Source organism: Thamnophis sirtalis, unplaced genomic scaffold, assembly GCF_051295495.1.
Source record: "Thamnophis sirtalis isolate CommonGarterSnake01/CBP01778 unplaced genomic scaffold, rThaSir2_p1.2 scaffold_3, whole genome shotgun sequence".
Lineage (NCBI taxonomy): Eukaryota > Metazoa > Chordata > Lepidosauria > Squamata > Natricidae > Thamnophis > Thamnophis sirtalis.
Window position 1 is genome coordinate 171,300,520 of NW_028261383.1, and position 22,700 is coordinate 171,323,219.

General features: G+C 46.6%; 2 protein-coding genes across 6 annotated transcripts in view; one reads left to right on the plus strand and one right to left on the minus strand.

Moving 5' to 3' along the window:
- The window catches only part of LOC106550042 (ceramide kinase), a 34,450-nt gene extending 19,011 nt beyond the window's left edge, over window positions 1-15,439 (plus strand). Inside the window, exons 4-14 of one of the 2 annotated variants that reach the window (XM_087710938.1) lie at window positions 854-982; window positions 1,641-1,704; window positions 5,388-5,536; window positions 6,640-6,714; window positions 7,969-8,121; window positions 8,938-9,043; window positions 9,855-9,937; window positions 13,018-13,217; window positions 13,469-13,665; window positions 14,934-15,011; window positions 15,076-15,439. In XM_087710938.1, the coding sequence (XP_087567064.1) occupies window positions 854-982; window positions 1,641-1,704; window positions 5,388-5,536; window positions 6,640-6,714; window positions 7,969-8,121; window positions 8,938-9,043; window positions 9,855-9,937; window positions 13,018-13,217; window positions 13,469-13,665; window positions 14,934-14,997 (1,220 nt within the window). In that variant the 3' untranslated portion in view covers window positions 14,998-15,011; window positions 15,076-15,439. The other variant, XM_087710937.1, reaches the window with a different exon arrangement.
- A 397-nt stretch (window positions 15,440-15,836) lies between these two features.
- The window catches only part of G6PD (glucose-6-phosphate dehydrogenase), a 42,610-nt gene continuing 35,746 nt past the window's right edge, over window positions 15,837-22,700 (minus strand). For all 4 annotated transcript variants that reach the window (XM_087710936.1, XM_087710935.1, XM_087710934.1 and 1 more), the window contains 5 exons: window positions 21,984-22,170; window positions 21,052-21,287; window positions 18,896-18,972; window positions 18,005-18,097; window positions 15,837-16,221 (listed from right to left, as the gene is read on the minus strand). In XM_087710936.1, the coding sequence (XP_087567062.1) occupies window positions 16,131-16,221; window positions 18,005-18,097; window positions 18,896-18,972; window positions 21,052-21,287; window positions 21,984-22,170 (684 nt within the window). In that variant the 3' untranslated portion in view covers window positions 15,837-16,130. The remainder of the gene's footprint in view (window positions 16,222-18,004; window positions 18,098-18,895; window positions 18,973-21,051; window positions 21,288-21,983; window positions 22,171-22,700) is intronic.

The following is a 22,700-nucleotide window of genomic DNA, read 5'->3' on the forward strand; positions in this document are numbered from 1 at the left end:
CTTGAAGACTAGATTCTGAAAGAAACCAGTAGCAAGTCATTTCTGCGTGTTGGCCAAGCAAACTTGGCAACTTGAAGGAGCCTTTTTTTGGCCCAACCTTTCATCTCTGATACGGAATGACAGTTAATTTGATCCTCCTTGTTCTTCAGCAGAGTTTTTGTGAATACAAACCTTAAGGGAACAAAAAGAGAGCCCTTTCTTCATGCACTCTTGAGGTGTTGATTGACTACTGAGAGAATCCAAATCAGTGGTGGGTTTCAAAAATTGTTTGAACCTACTCTGTGGGTGTGGCCTCCTTTGTGGGAGTGGCTTGCCGCCCATGGGACCAGATGGGAGTGGCTTGCCGTTCATGTGACCAGATGGGAGTGGCTTGCTACCCATGTGACCGGATATGAAGATGCCAACGACACTTGTCAGAACCACCTTAAATGACCTCTCACACAGCACTGGCATGCATAAGAATAGAATGTAAACTTGTTCTTTAAAAGGCATCTTTGGTTTGCGTTAAAACAACTTCAACACACGCAATGTTCCGATTGCACCACAAACGCAGTAGTCATCCTTACCTTTCACAGAGGCACTGAGTTTTATAAATAGGAGCATGATAGTGTAGAATAATCATATCCAAGGACCTGTGGTGGGTGTCAAAAAAATTTGGAACCTCTTCTGTAGGTGTGGCCTGCTTTCCGGGTCCACTGGTGGAACCTCTTCTAACCGGTTCGGTAGATTTGACGAACCGGTTCTACCGAATAGGTGCGAACTGGTAGGAGCCCACCTCTGATCCAAATGCTGGACTAGATGGCACTTTGACCTCATCCTGCATCCATTTACATTTCTCTTCCTTCTGCTCCAGGTGTTACACGGCCCAAGAGTCTCCTTGTCTTCATCAATCCAGTGGGGGGACGTAAGCGAGCAATGCAGATCTACCAAAACCAAGTGGCTCCACTGTTTGCCCTGGCAGGGATCCATGCTCAAGTTGTGGGTGAGTCCCATTATCTTCCTCCACTAATTTCTCTTTCCTTGTCATTGTGGACTTCTTTTATCTCCAATAGCTTCCAGCTTTGCTCTTGCTTAGCAATAGCAATAGCAGTAGACTTATATACCGCTTCATAGGGCTTTCAGCCCTCTCTAAGCGGTTTACAGAGAGTCAGCATATTGCCCCCAACAATCTGGGTCCTCATTTTACCCACTTCGGAAGGATGGAAGGCTGAGTCAACCCTGAGCCGGTGAGATTTGAACCGCTGAACTGCTGATCTAGCAGTAGCCTGCAGTGCTGCATTTAACCACTGCGCCACCTTGGCTCTTGCTCCATCCTTTGTCTGAGTCTTGTAATAGCATACCACTTAGCAATACTGTAGCAATAGCACTTAGACTTATACACCGCTCCACAGTGCTTTACAGCACTATCTGAGCAAATAGTGCTTATTTATACGCTTACAAATATCAGCATATTGCCCCCAAAATCCGGGTCCTCATTTTACTGACCTTGGAAAGATGGAAGGCTGAGTCAACCTTGAACCGTTCAGAATCAAACTCCTGGCAATGGGCGGAGTTAGCCTGCAATTCTGCATTCTAACCCCTGTGCCAACATGGCTCCTATTAAACACTCTCCTGCTTTCTTCCTGTCGCCATCTTCTCAGAGACGTGCCATGCGAATGAGGCTCGGGATTACATCCTACAGCAAGATCTCTCTGGCATCGATGGGTAAGTAACTTTGCTGGCCAGTCCAACCCTGGTGAAAACTAGCTAATTCCAAATGCTGTAATTCATTAATTCATTCGCCGGCAGGCTTAGCCCAAGAACGAGGTGGAACAATCCAGCCGGGGATCATTCCTTATTTGTTTATACACAATAAACAGACTCTTGCCAAACTAAACCTTTACTTCTCTCACCCTTCGGCACTGAGTGGGCAAAATGGGAGCTTGCCTGCGAGCTGGAAACTGGAACAACAGCTGCTTGGTGTGCCTACAGGCGTGCCAAGAAGGTGAACTTCCGGTTTCCAGTGCGCACATGTGCACTGGCCAGCTGGTAACCTCTCATGCGCATGCGTGCCAGAAGCTATAAGATCAGATGGCTGGTCCAACATGCATGTGCCGGAAACCAGAAAATTATCTTCCCATCACGCGCGCACGGACCGGGAGGCTGCTCTTCCGGGTTCCGGTGCATGTGAAGACCAGCTCACTGGCGTGCTAGAACCCAGAAAAGCAACAGGTGATGGCTCGCATGCCTGCCATTTCTGGCACGCGTGCCATAGGTTCACCGTCACAGCCCTAGTAGATATTACTTGGGCGATCCTGAGAAGTGGCTATGCTAGCTCTCTTCCTCTGCCTCATATCCAGCTCCAGGCTGTGATGCCTCTTGTCTCACTCCATTCCTTGGAATGCGCTCCATGCTTTCTGGGATATTGTGCTTCACTGTAGTCCATCATGTCACTGTCAAGGCAGCCTCCGTCAGTAACCAAGAAAGAATCCACTCAACTCTGGAACGAGCTCCCTGTTGAGATCCGGACCCTTACTACCCTCCCGGCCTTCCGCAAAGCCACCAAGTTCTGGCTGTTCCAGCAGGCTGGGGGGAGCTGAGAAGCATCTACCTCCACGGAAATTGTGAATGTTGGTTTTGTTTTTAATATGTTGTCTTTGTCTCATTTTCCCCCTTTCCCTTGTCTTTTGTGAGCCGCCCGGAGTCCTCCGGGAGTGGGCGGCATACAAGACAAACAAACAAACAAACAAACAAACAAACAAACAAATAAATAAATAAACTCCATTTTGCAGAATTAAGAGTACTTTTACTGGTCATGAGTAGATAGCAGCTAAGCAAAGCAAGATTTAAGGCAAAAGCGCACGTAATCATAGATACCTGTTGTGACTCAGCAGCAGTTTGCTGTGAGTTGAGTCGGGATGCAGGAATAACAATGCAGCTGGGGCTCGTTAGTGTGGTCTTCTGGAGATAAAAGGACTGATGGTGCCACGCCCTGGTTGCAAAAATCAACGTTCACTCGTTTGTTCGTGGTTCGTCGTTCATCGGTCGTGGTTTGTTTGTGAGAGGCACTTGGATAAGTGATTTGCTTTCTGTAACCTTGATTCAAGAGACACTTGGAGAAGTGATTTGCTTTCTTTCTGTAAAACCTTTTTGTCAGAGACTTTATTTATGTTTATTTTTGGGCTCGCAGCCAGCGTGAGCCGAGACTGATAAAGTTCTTTCCTTTTAAGTCTGTCTGACTGTTGTCTGTTAACGAGCGAAGAAGGGGGGGTCAGAACAGATATCAATATGTGACCCAACCCCCTCCCCCTGGTAACCCCATCCCATGGTCCAATCCGCACATCCCTCAGGTGTCATGTGGGAGACATCTTCAAAAAGCATCATCAGGTTGGTACGCCAGATAGTTGGCCTTGGCGGCAAATCCTCTATCTGCAGCATGTGCAGTAGATGGTGAGAACAAAACTCCCTTTTAACAGTTACTCTTGCACTGAATACTTCCCCACCCAAATACCATGTTCCCCCCTCTCCATTTCATGGCAGCAAAGCAGAGGCTGACAGTCACTTTCCCCTCCATAGGCAGGATCTCTCACATCCACAACCAGATTATAAAACTTAAGTTAGAACTCAAACGGAAGATGAGAAGCAAAATGCCTTCCTGAGAGACCGCCTCCTGCCACTTACCTCCCAACAACCAACAAGATCGCACAGGTTGGGCCTCCTCCGGGTGCCGTCAACCGGACAATGCCGGTTGGCGGCTCCCCAGGGGAGGGGCTTCTCTGTTGCTGCGCCGGCCCTGTGGAACGAGCTACCCGCAGAGATCCGGACCCTTACCACTCTCCCGGCCTTCTGTAAAGCCGTCAAGACCTGGCTGTTCCGGCAGGCCTAGGGCTGTTGATCGATATCCAGCCCCGCTTAGATGTAATGGATGATGTGGAATTTTAATATTGTATTTTTTATTCTTAAATTTTAATTGTTTCTTAAATTTTAATTGTTTCTTTGTTTTGTTGTGAGCTGCCCAGAGTCCCGATGGGAGTGGGCGGCATACAAATTTTATTAAACTTGGAAACTTGGAAACTTCCTCAAGGAAAAAACAGCCCAGTTGCCTTTTGAAAAAACCTTTGAGATAACCATGACCTGGATGGCTGAGAATCCCCATAGACTTTATAAAACCAGGTTAAATATTGGATTCTACCATAATTAGGCTAAAAAATGTTTTAAACAATACTATAGCTAGAAAAACGCTAGGATGTTATGAACATTAGACATTTGATTTAGATCGTGTTTCTAAATGGCTTGAAAAACAAGAATGTTTCTGGCCTTTTCAAATTAATTTTTTAAATTAAATAAAATTTAAGAAATTCTGAAGGATGTAACAAAAAGGTATTAAATGTATGTATTTTTATTTTATTTATTTAAAAGATTTGTATTGTCTCCCATCTCTTTTTACCTCTTTTTATTTTATTCCAAACAAGATTAAAACACAAAATACAGGTCTCAAAAAAAAATCAAAAGGAAAAAAGGGGGGGGAAAAACCCACAAACCACAAAACAAAACTTTAAAATGGAGCATAAAAAAGACATTATACACATATTACCCCCTCTAGTTGAATACTGATTAATATATTACTACAATATTAGTTCCCATCTCTTGTGAAACAATGTGACCCGTCAAAACCGCGCTCGACTAAGCCGCGCCCGATTAAACCGCGTCGCTGACGTCATCAACAGGGCGACAACAACCAGCGCGGAGAAAGAAGGGCGCTTTAAATAGCGCTTTGAAAGCAAGCCGATTCAACTTAAGGTAAGGGTTAGGTTTAGGGTTAGCTTTAGGGTTAGCTTTAGGGTGAGCTTTAGGGTTAGGTTAAGGGTTAGGGTTAGGTTTAGGGTTAGGTTAAGGGTTAGGTTTAGGGTTAGGTTAAGGGTTAGGTTTAGGATTAGGTTTAGGGGGGTTAGGTTTAGGTTTAGGGGTTAATTTTAGGTTTAGGGTTTACAGCGTGCTTCTGTCTCCGCGCTGTTGTCGCCCTGTTGATGACGTCAGCTACGCGGTTTAGTCACACGCGGTTTAGTCGAGCGCGGTTTTGTGGTGGAACCGTGAAACAAGCCTTCCAAAAAAAATTTAAACTACTAACTCTATTAGCAATTTGTTGATCTGTCTTCTGTATGTTATATTAATGAACAAATAGTTAACAGGACAAACAATATTAGTGAAACAAAATAAAACAATTGCTTCACTTAACAACTGTGGTGCTTGCTTAATAACTGCCACAAAAAAGGTTGTACAATTGGGTCCAATCTCTTAGTGACCTGCTTTACGACCATCATGACTTACAAGCCTAATGACCAGGCTTAATTAAAGTTGGAAGTTGAGGACTGCCTGTAACTTAGCTTATTCCTTCCATCCCATTCCAGGCTGGTAAGCGTGGGAGGCGATGGCACATTCAATGAAGTGATGCATGCTTTAATCGACCGAACCCAGCAGAAGGCAGGGATGCTCAAAGAAGAGGACATGGATGCCGAGCTTCTGCCCCCAAGACTTCGCATCGGCATCATTCCTGCAGGTAAGGCCAGGAGCTCCCCAAGACTAGGACTTCAGGCTTTCTTTAAGAGCTGGGAAATAATGACTAAAACTTGAACCCAAGCGCCTGGGTGGGAAGCAGGCAACCGTCTGAGAGTCAGCATTCCAAATATCATCCAGAATTAAATCAGAGCTCAAGGCAGAACTTTCCTCAAAGTTCCAATTTAATAAGAGAGACACGTTGGTACAATCTGTGGAAAACCCGAATCTGAAAGCTTCCTGGGTTCCCCACCCAGTTGAAAAGGTCAAGACCTTTCCCCAACACCCACACGTTCATCACATGGTCCAATCTTCCACTGTCACGCTGGCAATTCCACCCATCCACTTCAGTGGTGGGTTTCAAAAATTGTCCGAACCTACTCTGTGGGCGTGGCCTCCTTTGTGAGAGTGGCTTGCCGCCCATGTGACCGGGTGGGAGTGGCTTGCCGCCCATGTGACCGGATATGAAGATGCCGACGACACTTGTCAGAACCACCTTATATTACCTCTCACACCGCACTGGCCTGCATAAGAATAGGATGTAAACTTGTTTTTTAAAAGGGATCTTTGGTTTGCGTTAAAACAACTTCAACACACGCAATGTTCTGATTGCATCACAAACGCAGTAGTCATCCTTACCTTTCACAGAGGCACTGAGTTTTATAAATATGAGCATGATAGTGTAGAATAATCATCTCCAAGGACCAGTGGTGGGTTTCAAAAACATTTGGAGCCTCTTCTGTAGGTGTGGCCTGCTTTCCGGGTCCACTGGTGGAGCCTCTTCTAACCGGTTCGGTAGATTTGACGAACCGGTTCTACCGAATAGGTGCGAACTGGTAGGAACCCACCTCTGATCCACTTCCTCCAGTCAGGTGCAGAGTTGGGGAGACAAAGGACGACCTTGGGCTTCTAGAAAGGAATGTTATATTTTGACAACAACACATTCTACAATTCTACTCCTTACTATTCCCCCTCCCAATTACCCACTAAAGAAACGTCGTAGTAAAATAATAGAGTGTGTGGCAGGCCAAAGATCCTAAAAGGAACATGACTCCAGGCCTGACACTGAGCTATTTCCCAGCAACTCATCTTCTGTTTCTACTCCAGGTTCTACAGATTGTGTCTGCTTTGCAACCGTCGGAACAAATGACCCCATCACCTCTGCTCTGCACATCATTATAGGTGCTTAGCCAGTGCACTATCCTTCTGTGGCTGCTGAGAGTATGGTCCTTAAAACTGCCCCGAGTAGGGAATTTTGGAAAGCCAGGTTTGGAAGTAAAATATCTGTACTTCTTCAATAACAATTACAAAAAAATTGGATGCCCGCTTGGATCGCTTCAGAGCAGTGACGTGCGGTGAGGTTTATGGCTGGTGAGGCAGTCCTCTCCCCTGACACCCCACTGACTAAAGCACTTTCTTTCGCCCACCGGTGCTCGCGGCAGAGCTCAGGCGGGCTGCCGTGAGCTCAGGGGGGGCGAAAGAAAGTGCTTTAGTCTGTGGGGTGTCGCGGGAGAGGAGAGAATGCCTGAGCATTGCATTTATTAAAGAAAAAAGAAAAAAAAGGAAATTTGAAGGAAAAGAGGGAGCGTGGGGTGGGGGGCATCAGAAACGGAGAAACAGAGGAGGAAGAGTGAGCACAACGCTGCAGCTTTAAAGAGGAGGAAGAGTGAGCACGACGCTACAGCTTTAAGAATGACAGTTGAAGCCTCTAAAAAATGCGCCCTCTACTGTGAGGCAGAAGAACTGCGTGCCTCAAGTACTTCGGGATTTTTTAGGCTTTTAACCCTCGCTTAACTCTGCTCGAGCGCCTAAAAAGTCAGACTAGATGAGGCATGCAGTTCTCCTGCCTCGTAGTAGAGGGCGCTTTTTAGAGGCTTTTTTAAACAGGCAGTCTTTTTTAAAGAGCCGAGGTGGCGCAGTGGTTAGGGTGCAGTACTGCAGGCCACTTCAGCTGACTGCTATCTGCAGTTCGGCGGTTCAAATCTCACCGGCTCAAGGTTGACTCAGCCTTCCATCCTTCCGAGGTGGGTGAAATGAGGACCCAGACTGTGGGGACGATATGCTGACTCTGTAAACCGCTTAGAGAGGGCTGAAAGCCCTATGAAGCGGTATATAAGTCTAACTGCTATTGCTATTGCTATAGTCATTCACGGTGTGGCAGCAGCTAGCTAGCCTAACCTCAGCACTCGCCTTCTCCCATTTACATTTTTTTCCTTTTCATGATTGACAGTGGTGAGGCTGAGCCTCCCCTGACTGCATGTCACTGCTTCAGAGTGGGGCTAGATATTTTACATTTAGACTTGAAAACAGAAACATTGGCTTCCTTGGGAAAAGGGGGTGGGCCTGTAGATACCCAGCCCCATAGCTAAAATGGAGTGAGAAAGTGGGGTGTTTTCTTCCGATCTCTTTCACATGCCTTTCTTTTTTCCTTCCCAGGAGATAGCCAGCCTCTGGATGTCTGCAGCATTTGGCACGATGGGATGCTTTTGCGCTACTCCGTCTCCCTGACTGGTTACGGTTTCTACGGCGACGTAGCGAGCACCAGTGAGAAGCACCGTTGGATGGGCCCAGCGCGCTACACCTTTGCAGGTATCGTTCGGCAGAAGAAGGAAACAGCTGGATAAAGGGAGCCGAGAGAGGGGAAGGAAAACGCAGGCTGATAAAAATGAAATTCTTCTTGATGGGCTTGAAAGAAATAGCAATAGCAGTTAGACTTATATACCGCTTCATAGGGCTTTCAGCCCCCTCTAAGCGGTTTACAGAGTCAGCATATTGCCCCCAACAACAATCCGGGTCCTCATTTTACCCACCTCGGAAGGATGGAAGGCTGAGTCAACCCTGAGCCGGTGAGATTTGAACAGCCGAACTGCAGAACTAGCAGTCAGCTGAAGTAGCCTGCAGTGCTGCATTTAACCACTGCGCCACCTCGGCTCAAGGGGGCCTAGTAAGAAAGTACTCCTCAGTTTTAAATTCCAATTCTCAGGAATGACTGAAGTGTTTTTGAAATACACATGATGCTAATTGAGCAGTTGTGTTTCGGGGAAAAAAAAACATGATCACTTATTTTTATTTATTTATATCCCACTGTCAAATAGAACTTTAGTCCCTTCCCCATCTCGGTCTGTAACAACAGCTGTGATTTCTGTGTCAATTGCCCGATTCTTGCAAAACCACTCACACATGATGCTGCAAATTATCTTCTTTTCTGTACCTTTCACCATCCAACACCTGCTGACTTAAAACATGCCCACGATACTCCAGAATGAAAGAAAAACGATTAAAAATAAAAGAACCTAAACCTTCTGTGAATTTTCCACCAAGAGTGATGGTGGTGGTGGTGTGTGCTTGTGCATATGTGTGAACACACCCAGCCCAAACCCTCCCTTCAGTTGTTTTCTTTTTCAGGAGCCAAAGCAGTGATAAGCAACCGCAGCTATGAAGGCATTGTGGAATTCCAGTTAGCAGAGTCAGAGAACAACAATCCGCAGGATCAGTCACGCTGCCGGGCCGGGTATGTTGATGGGAAACGGCTACAATGGGATTTATGACCGTGGGGCGAAGTCCAGGAACACGACTGCAGAAAGAGGTGGAGCAGCCTTCTCCAATTCTTCTACAGGCCCCATAATTCCCCACGGCACGACAAAACCGCGCTCCACTAAAGCGCGCCCGATTAAACCGCGTCGCTGACGTCATCAGCAGGGCGACAACAGCGACCGCGGAGAAAAAAGGGCGCTTTAAATAGCGCTTTGAAAGCAAGCCGATTCAAGTTAAGGTAAGGGTTAGCTTTAGGGTTAGGTTTAGGGTTAGGTTTAGGGTTGGGTTAAGGGTTAGGGTTAGGTTAAGGGTTAGGGTTAAGGTTAGGGTTAGGGTTAGGGTTAGGTTTAGGGTTAGGTTTAGGTTTAGGGTTGGGTTAAGGGTTAGGGTTAGGTTAAGGGTTAGGGTTAGGTTAGGGTTAGGGTTAGGTTAAGGGTTAGGTTTAGGGTTGGGTTAGGGTTAGGTTAAGGGTTAGGGTTAGGGTTAGGGTTAGGTTAAGGGTTAGGGTTAAGGTTAGGGTTAGGTTTAGGGTTAGGTTAAGGGTTAGGTTTAGGGGGGTTAGGTTTAGGTTTAGGGGTTAATTTTAGCTTTAGCTTTTTTCGTCGCGCTGTGATGACGTCAGCTACGCGGTTTTGTCGAGCACGCTTTAGTCGAACCCAGTTTTGTGGTGGAACCTAATTCCCAGCAGTCTAGGAATCATGAAAATTGGGTTGCAATGCTTTAAGAGGACTAAGTGGGGAAGACGAATAGGTGAACAGCTTATAACACCATTTTTTTTTCCTTTTCAGCTGCATGGTTTGTTCTGAGTCTAGCAAAAACCTTCTGGGTGGAAGCAAGGAAGACAATTTTTCAGAATTCACAAAGCAGGCAGGTAAAATCACCAAAACACTTTTTTTAAAATCACAAACTGAACATGACAACATCACAAACTTGACACTGAACATTAATCTTGCTGTAAATTAATCTTGCAAGTTAATGAATAACTGAAAATTAAACTTGCTGTAATCCTTGTGACAAGAAGCCTATAAGGCAGCATTTTTCTCTTTTTTTAATTTTTAATAAATGTTATTTTGTTTGTACAAACTTCACATCTTTGCAACACATTACATTTTTTTAACCTATCTGTTGTGTCTGTTTTATCTATACCAATAAATCTTTTTTAACTATGACTTCATATATTCGTGCATTTACATTAGTTCATACATTTTTTTTTCATTCTATATCAGTGGTGGGTTTCAAAAATTTTTCGAACCTACTCTGTGGGTGTGGCCTCCTTTGTGGGAGTGGCTTGCTGGTCATGTGATCTGGTGGGAGTGGCTTGCCGGCCATGTGTTCTCTCTGTCTCTGTCTCTCTCTCTCCTTTTGTCTCTTTGGCCCTTTTTCCTTTTTTTCTTGCATCTCTCTCTCACTTTTTCTTTCTTCTTCTTTTATTTATTTATTTCTTCCTTCCTTTCTCTTTCTCTCTCTGTGTGAGTCTGTGTGTGTGTGTGTTGTGTGTGTGTTGTGTGTGTGTGTCAGTGGTGGGTTTCAAAAAATTTTGGAACCTCTTCTGTGGGTGTGGCCTGCTTTCCGGGTCCACTGGTGGAACCTCTTCTAATCGGTTCGGTAGATTTGACGAACCGGTTCTACCAAACTGGTGCGAACTGGTAGGAACCCACCTCTGGTCTATATATATAATATTGTATATGTTCTATGTATAGTAGTTTTTACTACATTAAGTATTTCTCATACAGGATCCAATCTGGGCCAGTCACTGGGACCAGAGGTCTAATCTTCCGAGTTCTCGGGCTCATGTTGGAGCCCATTCTCAAGAGAGAAGTTCCCTCAGGATGGGCTCCATCACCGGTCTGAAAGCTCAGAAGATAAACTTCTGGTCCCGATCACTGACCCCGATTGGATCCCGCAGCATTTTCCTGGGACATGTATATTTGCCTTCATTTGCGAGTGTTTGTCATTCATAGCAACTTTCAAGGTGAGTAGACTTCAACTCCCAGAATTCCCCAGCCAGCATGCTGGCAGTTGAAGTCCATCCATCTTAAAGTTGCTGAGGTTTAGAAATACGGCTATAAGTTAAGCATTTGTAGCTCACCACTCCCACCCCCTCCATACTGGGGCTAGTATGGGGCCAAGTATGCATTTCATCCTGGATCATAGCCTTCAAATCTAACCTTAGTCCATTTGGCCGCTGCGCCAGTTCTCCGTGGTGCATGGACAATAAGGCCTCAAATCTGACAAACCAGGTTGAGGGATGTATGAGAGACACAAAAATCCAGCTAACTACTTCTCACTAAATCTTCATGGTATTGGACCTGGGTACTTGAGAGACCGCCTGCTGCCAATTACCTCCAATAGACCGATCAGATCCCACAGATTAGGCCTCCTCCGAATTCCATCCGCCGGCCAATGCCGGCTGGCGACTACCCGGAGGAGAGTCTTCTCTGTGGCTGCTCCGACCCTCTGGAACGAGCTCCCCGTGGAGATTCGAACCCTCACCACTCTCCAGGCCTTCCGCAAAGCCCTTAAAACCTGGCTGTTCCGACAGGCCTGGGGCTAAAGAGCTTTTGCCCCCCCTCTCGAATGGTATGGTTGTTGTGTGCTTTTAAATTGTGTATTGTTTTGTTCGTCTTTTTTATCCCTTATCTATATCCCCTTCCCTGACTTGGATTGTGAGCCGCCCTGAGTCCCCTTCGGGGAAAAGGGCGGCATATAAATGCAATAAATTCAATTCAATTCAATTCAGTTCAATCTGCTTTCACTAGCATTTTTTTAAAAAAGTAAGCTATGCACACACACGGGTCAGATTATGTTTCCAGCTCATGTCTTGTTAGGCTAGTCAAATAATCGGATTTAATCTCCCTTCTCTCAAGCTGGTCGAAAGGAAAAAAAAAAGAGAGACTGTTGAAATAAAAACCTTTCTAATTTCATTCTGCTGCCAGCTTGCTGGGTGATCTTAAGCAAGTTCTACTCTCTAAATTTAGGATTCTCCTACATAACGAGGACCGATACTAATGCTAGTAATAGTATTTAGTTACTGTTTTATAACGTCGTAATGCTTACATAGCTAACGGATTCGGAGGGCTTGAAGTGATGGACAGAAATCCTGTTACGCATTTGGAAAGGTTATTATGGGGCATCTTTGTCTGATGTTTCTTGGCCCCTTGCCATGCAGTCTGTCTTGTGTTTCAGTGACTACTTGATTTCCCTGGAAAAGCAAACTCGAGAGAACAGGGCTGGCAGGCGGTGTCTCTTTTCGGTGCCTCTGTTTTGCAAACAGCAGCAAACACAAACACAACTGGTCTCAGCTGCTTTGCTTTCTTAAGAGTTGGAATAGAAGAGGGAGCATCCGAAGAACCCTAGTTTCTGCAGAAATAAAATACCAGGGGTATCTTATGTCCCTTTGGCAATCTCAGACTGGAACTGCTGGGTCCAGTCAGCATAATGTCAGAAAATGAGGACTTGTCCCTGGGGGGGGGGGGGAAGCCTTGTAGTAGGCAAAAAGTAGCAACGGAGTGTTGTTTTGTCTTAGTAATAACCACTCTTACCTGGATTCCCTGGCTAGCTAAGTAAGGAGCCTCCTGGGGGAAGATAAGTCAAGAGGTTAGGTCTCCTCCGGATTCCATCTGCCAGCCAATGTCGGCTGGCGACTCCCCGGGGGAGGGCCTTCTCTGTTGCAGTGCCAGCCCTCTGGAATGATCTCCCCGTGGAGATCCGGACCCTTACGACCCTCCCGGCCTTCCGCAAAGCTGTTAAGTCCTGGCTGCTCCAGCAGGCCGGGGGGCTCTCGATATATCCAGTCCCCCGGAGATTGTGATTGTTGTATATTTTAATGTTGCTTGTGTATTATTCCCCCTCCCTTGTTTTATTGTAAGCCGCCCGGAGTCCTTCGGGAGTGGGCGGCATACAAATCAATAAAACTATAACTATAAGATAAACCTGTTTCTCCCCCTCCAGGTAGCGAATGGCAGCGGGTTCAAGGTAGCTTCCTGGCAGTCAACCTGACCTGCATGAGCAGTGCCTGTCCTAAGAGCCCTAAAGGTCTCTCACCTTGTGCCCACCTGGCTGATGGAACGGCTGACCTGATCTTGGTGCACAAATGCTCGGTCTTCTCCTTCCTGCAGCATTTGAATCGGCACACCAACTGCTCAGACCAGGTATGGGTGACCTGCTGCTTTCCTATAGACTTGAGTGTGTGTGTGTGTGTGTGAATATTAAGTTTCCCTCCATCTATTTTATTTTGCCAAATTACATATTGCAGTAAGTTGACTGCCACATCCAAGTTCCAGGTGCTTGCAAACATTGCTCTTCTCTGCTCTGTTAGCAGAGATATTTGTAACAGCTCCTTCCAAACTCTATAGAGACAAGGGGCTGCTTTTTGCTCAGGAGATGCAATTGTGTCCCACAGTTTGACCTGCCCTTTGTGAGTGTGTACCGGGTTCGAGCGGTTCGCTTCACCTCCCCCAAAGGGGAAGACTGGGAAGAAAGACAACAAGCTGCACAACAACAGAACATCCTCTGTGGGGGAATATGCCAAAGACAGCCGCTGGTAAGCTGCTGGACCTGCGATGGAGAGACGTTGGAGCACACTGATATCACCATTCGGTAGGTCCTCTGATGGGGTGGTTGAAAAGATTCCTGGACTGAATCACAAAGGCACAGGGCAGAGGGAGCACAGTTGGCCGGTTCACCGACAAATGCGCGCCGACAAAACTGCAGCGAGAAAACCGCGAGTTCTAAATCACGCCAATGAATGAGCGCAGAAGCGCGCCGACAACAGCGCGCCAACAAAAGCGCGCCTTCAACAAACAATAACCGCGAGTTCTAAACCTAACCCTGAACCTAACCCTTACCTTAACTTAAATCGCGGTTTTGTGGGCGCGGTTTTGTCGGCACGTTGTTGTGCGCGCCTTCAACAAACAATAACCACGAGTTCTAAACCTAACCCTGAACCTAACCCTTACCTTAACTGAAATCGCGGTTTTGTGGGCGCGGTTTTGTCGGCACGTTGTTGTGCGCGTGTTTATGACGTCATGGTTTTCTCGCCGCGGTTTTGTCGGGTCACGCAGTTGGCCAGCTTGGACTAATGGAAAACACAGGTATGAAATTTGGGGCTCCTTCAGCGGGATCCTAAAAAGATCACAGCAATAACTGGTAACCCAGAATGAGAGTGAAGAGTTCTGGGCAGAAATGAGTTTAATAGCAATAACAAGGCAGAGCACGGGAAGATAATGGGGAAAAGCGCTGGAAGCTTGGTCTGACTACCAATCTCCCAAAGTGTGTGTGTGGGGGGGGGAGGCTTCCAAAAATGGTGCAATTCTTGCTCGCTGGCTCAGATTCGCCCACTGGGTTGCAATGTTTAAGGTTAACTGGAGGAGGACATTATTAAATACACAGAGAGCAATCACATTAAATAAGAGCTGCTGTCCAGCCTCGTGTCCCAACAAATGCACACCCGACAAAACCGCGATTAGGGTTAAGGTAAGGGTTAGGGTAAGGGTTAGGTTTAGGGTTCTTACGTTGTTTTCACGTTGTTTTTTGATGGCGCGCTTTCGTCGGCGCGCCTATGTGGGCGCGATTTCGACATTGCGGTTTTCTCATCGCGCTTTTGTCGTGCGCGCATTTGTCGGTGAACCGTCCAGCCTGTTATCGACTTCGTAGTATGCAGATTGCAGCATACCACTAAAAAGGCCAAATGTGATGCTCGGTCTGAAAACAGCTGTGCAATCCTGGCTCAAGAGAAAACATAAACTGGAAGGTAGCCAAGATCCTTAACAGGTGTTAAGAGGGAGCAGCTTTGGTGTTTTTTTAAACTTATACTGCAGTCCTTATCCTTCAAGTGCTTCTTCCTCTGCTCTTCTCTCCCCCTTAAGGGTACACGGGAGCCTCATCAATCTCTTTGCTCGTGGAATTGAACAGCAACCCCGCATATCCTAGAAGCTTTCTGCCAGGTGAAAAGCAAAGCTCCTGCTGAGAACTTCACACCACGGTTTCAAGAGAGCCGCTTTCTGCCAGATGAAAAGCAAAGCTCCTGCTGAGAACTTCACACCACGGTTTCAAGAGAGCCGGTTTCCTAATATATGTATGGATTAGGAATGGAATCTCAGAGGTTCCAGGACAGAAGCTGAGCCTGGGAGAAAGTTCAGTTATCAGAGACCGTTATTCCTCCATGAGGAGGTGGTGCTCCAGCTCTTGTCTGACTGAGGCTGCTGCCTTCCCCTTTGTTTGGAAAAGCAGAGAGGCATGGATGCTACCTTGGCAATACAGGTCCAAGCCCCGCTGCTCTCATATTTCATTTATAGCCCTTCGGGCCAGCCACTGTGGTGCAATACTGAGATTCGGTTGCCCCAACGGGTGAAGATAAAGGAAGAGCTCATTGCTACAAGTAGACTTAAGAGGCCCCCAAACACACATATTCAAGAGACACAAAATGGGGGGGGGGAGTTTTTGTAATAACTTTCATTTACAGAACAGCATCATGTACAAAATCGGAAGGAATGTTAAGAAGTAGTTCCAAGTAAAAGCCATTGAATAAAGCAGCATTATGTAAATCAGTGTTTCTCAACCGTGGCAACTTGAAGATGTGCGGACTTCAACTCCCAGAATTCCCCAGCCAGCATTCGCTGGCTGGGGAATTCTGGGAGTTCTGGGAGTTGAAGTCCAGACATCTTCAAGTTGCCAAGGTTGAGAAACACTAATGTAGATAGACGAGGAAGGAGTATGGAGTGTTGAGAGCAAAAAAAACACAAAACCACCACCTCTGCAGGTTTCCCATGGCTCCAGAAGCTTCCCCAGCATAGCAGCAGAAACTGGAATGGGATAGGGACGGAGGGTACCCGCGGTCCACCAAGAGGTCAGCAGAAGAAGATGCTGTTCACGCCGAAGACATCCCACTGCAGCTGGAGAAGCGCACGAGTGCCTTATCCCCAGTGAGTTGCTCCCTCAGACAAGATGGGCACGTTAGAGTCTTTGGGGTAGGACACAGGCCACTGCCGAGCCGGGACGGGCTCAGTTTCTCTGGAGAGATGCGGAGACGAGCTGCGGGTGCCATTCCAAGAGGCTGACAGGATTCAGAGCTTGTGAGGATTGACCCACCGGTAGGTGCCTTCGTACTGAAAGCCAACACTCTTCATCAATTCATCAGCCTCGGTAGGACCACGGCTAGAAGATTTTTATGAAAAAAAAACTATTAATATTTCTAGAAACACGGCTATGAGCAAGCCCCACATATACTCATGGACTTCAACAAATAACTGTTTACGATCGTGACCCGACAAATATGCGCCCGACAAATGCGCGCCGGCAAAACCGCGCCCACAAAAGCACGCCATCAACAAACAATAGCAATAGCAGTTAGACTTATATACCGCTTCATAGGGCTTTCAGCCCTCTCTAAGTGGTTTACTGAGTCAGCATATTGCCCCCAACAACAATCCGGGTCCTCATTTTACCCACCTCGGAAGGATGGAAAGCTGAGTCAACCCTGAGCCGGTGAGATGTGAACAGCCGAACTGCAGAACTGCAGTCAGCCGAAGTAGCCTGCAGTGCTGCGTTTAACCACTGCGCCACCTCGGCTCCCACAACATAGTGGGACGCGAAAACAACGTTATAACCCTAACCCATGTTTGTTGATGGCGTGCTTTTGTGGGCGCGGTTTTGTCGGGCGCGCATTTGTCAGTGAACCGTTTACGATTTCTGTACCGCCGCTCTTCTCACCTCCTGAGGAGCTGAGAAAAATATTAATGGTTTCTTTTAATGATCCAGAAATGTGCTGGTGTGCTGTTTTCATTTCCATGAAGTGACTGAAGCTCATTAAAAATCCCTTTTCATTTTTTACCTGGCTTAAATCTATCTATCTCCCCACTCCCCGGCCAGCACTTGAGTGCTCTCAAGATCCAAGATCTCTACATGAATGCAGAGGTGCCAGGCAGTTTTGATACCTGTCAAATTGTTTTATTTGATTCTCCCAGTGGGCCAGCCTTGGGTCCAAGCCTTTGTTTAACTTTGTCATGTGACAAGGATGTGTTAATGTGCCTTAAGTGTTATCATTTCTGAAAATGAGTGCTGGGTAGCCTGAAAAGTGCCTAGGGATATAGCTGTCTTAAGATATTTAGTGGCATAAGTAAGTGAATGCAAAACCCAGCATGCCAGTTGAAAGAGAACCCTGCCCTTTGAGGGGAGAGCAAGACTTTTCATTTTACCTGGCCTAAATCTATCTATCTCCCCACTCCCCGGCCAGCTCTTGAGTGCAGAGGTGCCAGGAGGTCCTGGCACATGCCAGGAGGTCTTGGCAGTTTTGATACCTGTCAAATTGTTTTATTTGATTCTCCCAGTGGGCCAGCCTTGGGTCCAAGCCTTTGTTTAACTTCGTCATGTGACAAGGATCTGTGAATGTGCCTTAAGTGTTATCATTTCTGAAAATGAGTGCCAGGTAGCCTGAAAAGTGCCTAGGGATATAGCTGTCTTAGATATTTAGTGGCATAAGTAAGTGAATGCAAAAACCAGCATGCCAGCTGAAAGAGAACCCTGCCCTTTGAGGGGAGAGCAAGACTGTTTCCAGCAGCCAGAAAAGGCTAGGAGTGACATTTCTGTGTATGAACAGATCACACGCCAAGGGCTGGGCTAGCAAGAGCAATAGCAATAGCAGTTAGACTTCTATACCGCTTCATAGGGCTTTCAGCCCTCTCTAAGCGGTTTACAGAGTCAGCATATTGCCCCCAACAACAATCCGGGTCCTCATTTTACCCACCTCGGAAGGATGGAAGGCTGAGTCAACCCTGAGCCGGTGAGATTTGAACAGCCGAACTGCAGTCAGCTGAAGTAGCCTGCAGTGCTGCATTTCACCACTGCGCCACCTCGGCTACTCTGCCTGCTCTCTGTAGCTTGCTTTTCAAAGGAAGCATTGCTGCCCTCCCAACAGCCCTGCAATCATTTCTAATCTCACCTGCCATAGCTATAGGAAATCGGTTTGGTCTTCTCTGCCTCGATTTGGTGGAGCAGCGGGGTGAATATACGCCAGGCCTCTCGTAGTTCGTCACTGAGGGAGAAGGCAAGTAAAGTTAGGCTGAGTTGTAGAAATCCAAAGAAACTCTAGGAAAGAATTGTTATCAGACCAGAGAGGACTAGGTTATGGCCTTCATTAAGTACTGAGTTCTGAGTCTTCAATCTGTATCTATAATTCAGAGATTTGAAACTAAAAGAAACTGTGCCATAATGCTCTAGGCCAATGTTTCTCAACCTTGGCAACTTGAAGATGTCTGGACTTTTAACTCCCAGAATTCCCCAGCCAGCGAATGCTGGCTGGGGAATTCTGGGAGTTAAAAGTCCAGACATCTTCAAGTTGCCAAGGTTGAGAAACACTGCTCTAGGCACATCACGGATATGCATAACCCATGGAAGAAAACACCAGGGGCTATCAATACGCTATCAGGAGCTTGGAAAATGCAGCCGCCAACTGCTATCAGGCGTGACCCGTCAAATGCACGCCCGACAAAAGCGCGCCGAGAAAAGAGCGAAGTTGAAATCGCGGCCACAGAAGCGCGCCGATAAATGCACGCCGACGAAAGCGCGCTATCAACAAACCACGCGAAAACAAGGTAATAACCCTAAGGGTTAGGTTTAGGGTTATTACCTTGTTTTCGCGTGGTTTGTTGATAGCACGCTTTCGGCGGCGCGCATTTATCGGCGCGCTTCTGTGGGCGCGATTTCGACTTTGCTCTTTTCTCGCCGCGCTTTTGTCGGGCGCGCATTTGTCAGTGAACCACTATCAGGTGCTTGGGAAAGTTAGCTTTTTTCCTAATTGTGCCTTGATGACACACACACACACACCCCTCACCTGCGCACAAAGTGCATCTGATTGCCACAGAAAACATCCAAGATAAGGCGCTCATAAGCATCTGGGAGTTTCACACCCTGCGGAAAAGAACAGAAAACAAACAATTTTTTTTTTTTGGTTACGCCATCAGATGGCCTAACAATTAGTTTTAGAAATGAAGCATTTAGAATCAGACAGGACACCTTAATTATGGAAGGCAGTGATAGGATACTTAAAAATCTAACGTTGCAATATGCCAGGATTCACATAAAGGGAGTCCTCAGGATCGGTTGCTTAGCAACACTTGAAGTTATGACGGTGTTTTCCCCAGGGCTACTTACAACCCAGATTTGAGGTTCTGATGGCTGCCGCCTCCCTCCCTCCCTCCCAAGCAGCCACGTTTTTGGCGCTTTGCAATTGGCTTGCATTTATGGCCATTTCCAGTGTCTCATATCACATGACCACGATTTACTATTTAGTGATTTATTAGTATTTATAGGCCGCCCTTTTCCCTGAGGGGACTCAGGGCGGCTTACATAAAATAAGGAAGGGAGGGTACAAGACAATAAACACAAAACAATACATAAAAGTAAAATAGTAAACAACATTCATTCATCATTCGGGTGGGGACAGATTATCTTTATCCCCAGGCCTGACGGGCTAGCCAGGTCTTAAGGGCTGTGCGGAAGGTCTGGACGGTGGTGAGGGTGCGAATCTCCACGGGGAGATCGTTCCAAAGGGTCGGAGCTACTACTGAAAAGGCTCTCCTCCGTGTGGTTGCCAGTCGACACTGACTGGCAGATGGAACTCGGAGGAGGCCTAATCTGTGCGATCTAATTGGTCGCAAGGAGGTAATTGGCAGGAGGCGGTCTCTCAAGTACGCAGATCCACTACCATGGAGGGCTTTATGAATGACAAGTAGCACCTTGAAGCGCACCTGCTATGGGTTTCCGATGGCTATTCAAAATCAAAGTAATTGCATTTGGGGATCTGATGTCTCTTCTGAAAAACAATAAAGATGATATCCACATTTTCTAAAGATGCTCTACATTCCTACCCCTCTGGGTGAGCTAGAAGTACATCTGAAAATATGCCAGCAGTAATTTAACTTTCTAAAAAATAGGGAAACCAACTATAGACTTCTTGGGGGTTTGGGCTATATACAGTGGTGAGATTCAAATAATTTAACAACTGGTTCTCTGCCCTAATGACCATAGCAATAGCAATAGCAATAGCAGTAGACTTATATACCGCTTCATAGGCCTTTCAGGCCTCTCTAAGCGGTTTACAGAGAGTCAGCATATTGCCCCCAACAATCTGGGTCCTCATTTTACCCACCTCGGAAGGATGGAAGGCTGAGTCAACCCTGAGCCGGTGAGATTTGAACCGCTGACCTGCTGATCTAGCAGTAGCCTGCAGTGCTGCATTTAACCACTGCGCCACCTTGGCTCTGGGTAGGTGGGGCTCGGTGGTCATGTGACTGGGTGGGCGTGGCCAACTCAAGGTCACAGGCCTTAGCTGTGACAATGTCATAAGGGTTAACCGGAGAGGCAGTTTCTGTAAGCAGGGCAATAAAGATTAGGCTAGAAACAACACCAGAATGTTTCCTTCCTGCCTTCCTTACAGGATTAGCCTTGTAAAGTGGAAAAAAACAAAAGGAGATTTCTTCCAACAACCGGTTCTCCAAACTGCTTAGAAAGTTGCCAACTGGTTCTCCCAAATAGGTGCGAACCGGCTGAATCCCACCACTGGCTATATAGTGCTAAATCATTACCTCTCTATCTCCCTACATATTTTTTACCCTGGTATTCAAACCATGCAGTAATTTACTAGCCATGTTCACACTACACATCTGTCCTTGTTACTGAACACCCTATTTTCTGGGTTCAAGCATTACACAGAAGTGTGACTTAAGCAAAACAGGCTAGGCTCATAAAATGCACTAATCTGACAATTCCATCCCATCTCACCCTCCAAACCAACTAATGAAGCTTAGCACGTTGTATACTGTTATATAAATTGGCTACTGTAGTTGAGTTCTTTATTTGGCCAAGTTTAGCATTTTATATAGACACAACCACGGTCATTCAGCTAACACACTGTATACAGCAGACACCCTGAACACCTACCAATGCAAAAATGTGTTTGTATTTTCAATGGCTGATAAAATAATGTACCTTGTAGCGGTTGCCATAAGTGAGGTCCAGTTCGGATTCTTCTGGGTTGAAGAACATCCCTGGTTTCTTGGTCATCATCTTGGTGTAAACAGCCTCATTAGGCTGCACACGGATCACCAATTCATTGCGCTTGCACTGTTGTTGGAAAATGTCACCTGGCACCTCCCGGAACTGCAGCCGTACTTCCGCCTTGCGCTCATTCAGCGCCTTGCCACAGCGCAAGACAAATGGTACTCCTACAGGGAGGGGAGTAAACAGGCCATGAGATACAAGGACACTTGCCCACTACACACAGTTTCCCCGCAGTTCAAAGCATGTTTTCCTTTGGCTGGTCCTTTGCTGTATGGTCACACCAGAGGTGGGTTCCTACCAGTTCGCACCTATTCGGTAGAACCGGTTCGTCAAAATCTACCGAACCGGTTAGAAGAGGTTCTACCAGTGGACCTGGAAAGCAGGCCACACCTACAGAAGAGGTTCCAAACTTTTTTTGAAACCCACCACTGGTCCTTGGAGATGATTATTCTACACTATCATGCTCCTATTTATAAAACTCAGTGCCTCTGTGAAAGGTAAGGATGACTACTGCGTTTGTGGTGCAATCAGAACATTGCGTGTGTTGAAGTTGTTTTAACGCAAACCAAAGATGCCTTTTAAAAAACAAGTTTACATCATATTCTTATGCATGCCAGTGCTGTGTGTGAGGTAATTTGAGGTGGTTCTGACAAGTGTCGTCGGCATCTTCAAATCCGGTCACATGGGCGGCAAGCCACTCCCATCCGGTCACATGGGCGGCAAGCCACTCCCATCCGGTCACATGGGCGGCAAGCCACTCCCATCCAGTCACATGGGCGGCAAGCCACTCCTACAAAGGAGGCCACACCCACAGAGTAGGTTCGAACAATTTTTGAAACCCACCACTGGGTCACACTCACCATCCCACCGTTCATTGTCCACATACAGCACAGCAGCAGCAAAAGTAGGGGTGGTAGAACCAGTTGGGACCGTGGAGTCATCAAGGTAGCCCTTCTGAGCCTCTCCTTGTCCAGATGGATTGCCCACGTACTGCCCAAGGACTACATTTTCACATTGCACCTCTTTGATGCACTTCAGAACCTTCACCTAACAGGGAAAACATGGAGGAGACTCCGGATCACACAGCAGCAGACGTGAAGTGAGGCGATCCATATCCATTTCCAGACAATGCAGTCAACTTAACAGCGGGAATTCCAATGCGACCAACAGGCAGGCTTTCCAATTGGCATAGAGGTACACTTACGTGTATCTTATATGCTCAGAAAAACACTCTCCAATGATAAAGCTCTAAATACTTACCTTGACAGAAGAAATATTGAAGGCAGTGTTTCTCAATCTTGGCAACTTTTAAGTCCTGGGGACTTCAACTCCCAGAATCCCCCAGCCAGCGCAGCTGGCTGGGGAATTCTGGGAGTTGAAGTCCCCAGGACTTAAAAGTCGCCAAGGTTGAGAAACATTGATTTAAAGGGAAGATAAATTAGTGGAAAGAACTGTTCTTGTTTGATCAGCATGGATGATCAGGTCATTATGAGACACTCAACTTTTCAGAAGAGATGGAAAGGCTTTAGGAAGATCTAGTCTTAGTAATTCATTCCTATTTTAGAGATAGATCAGCA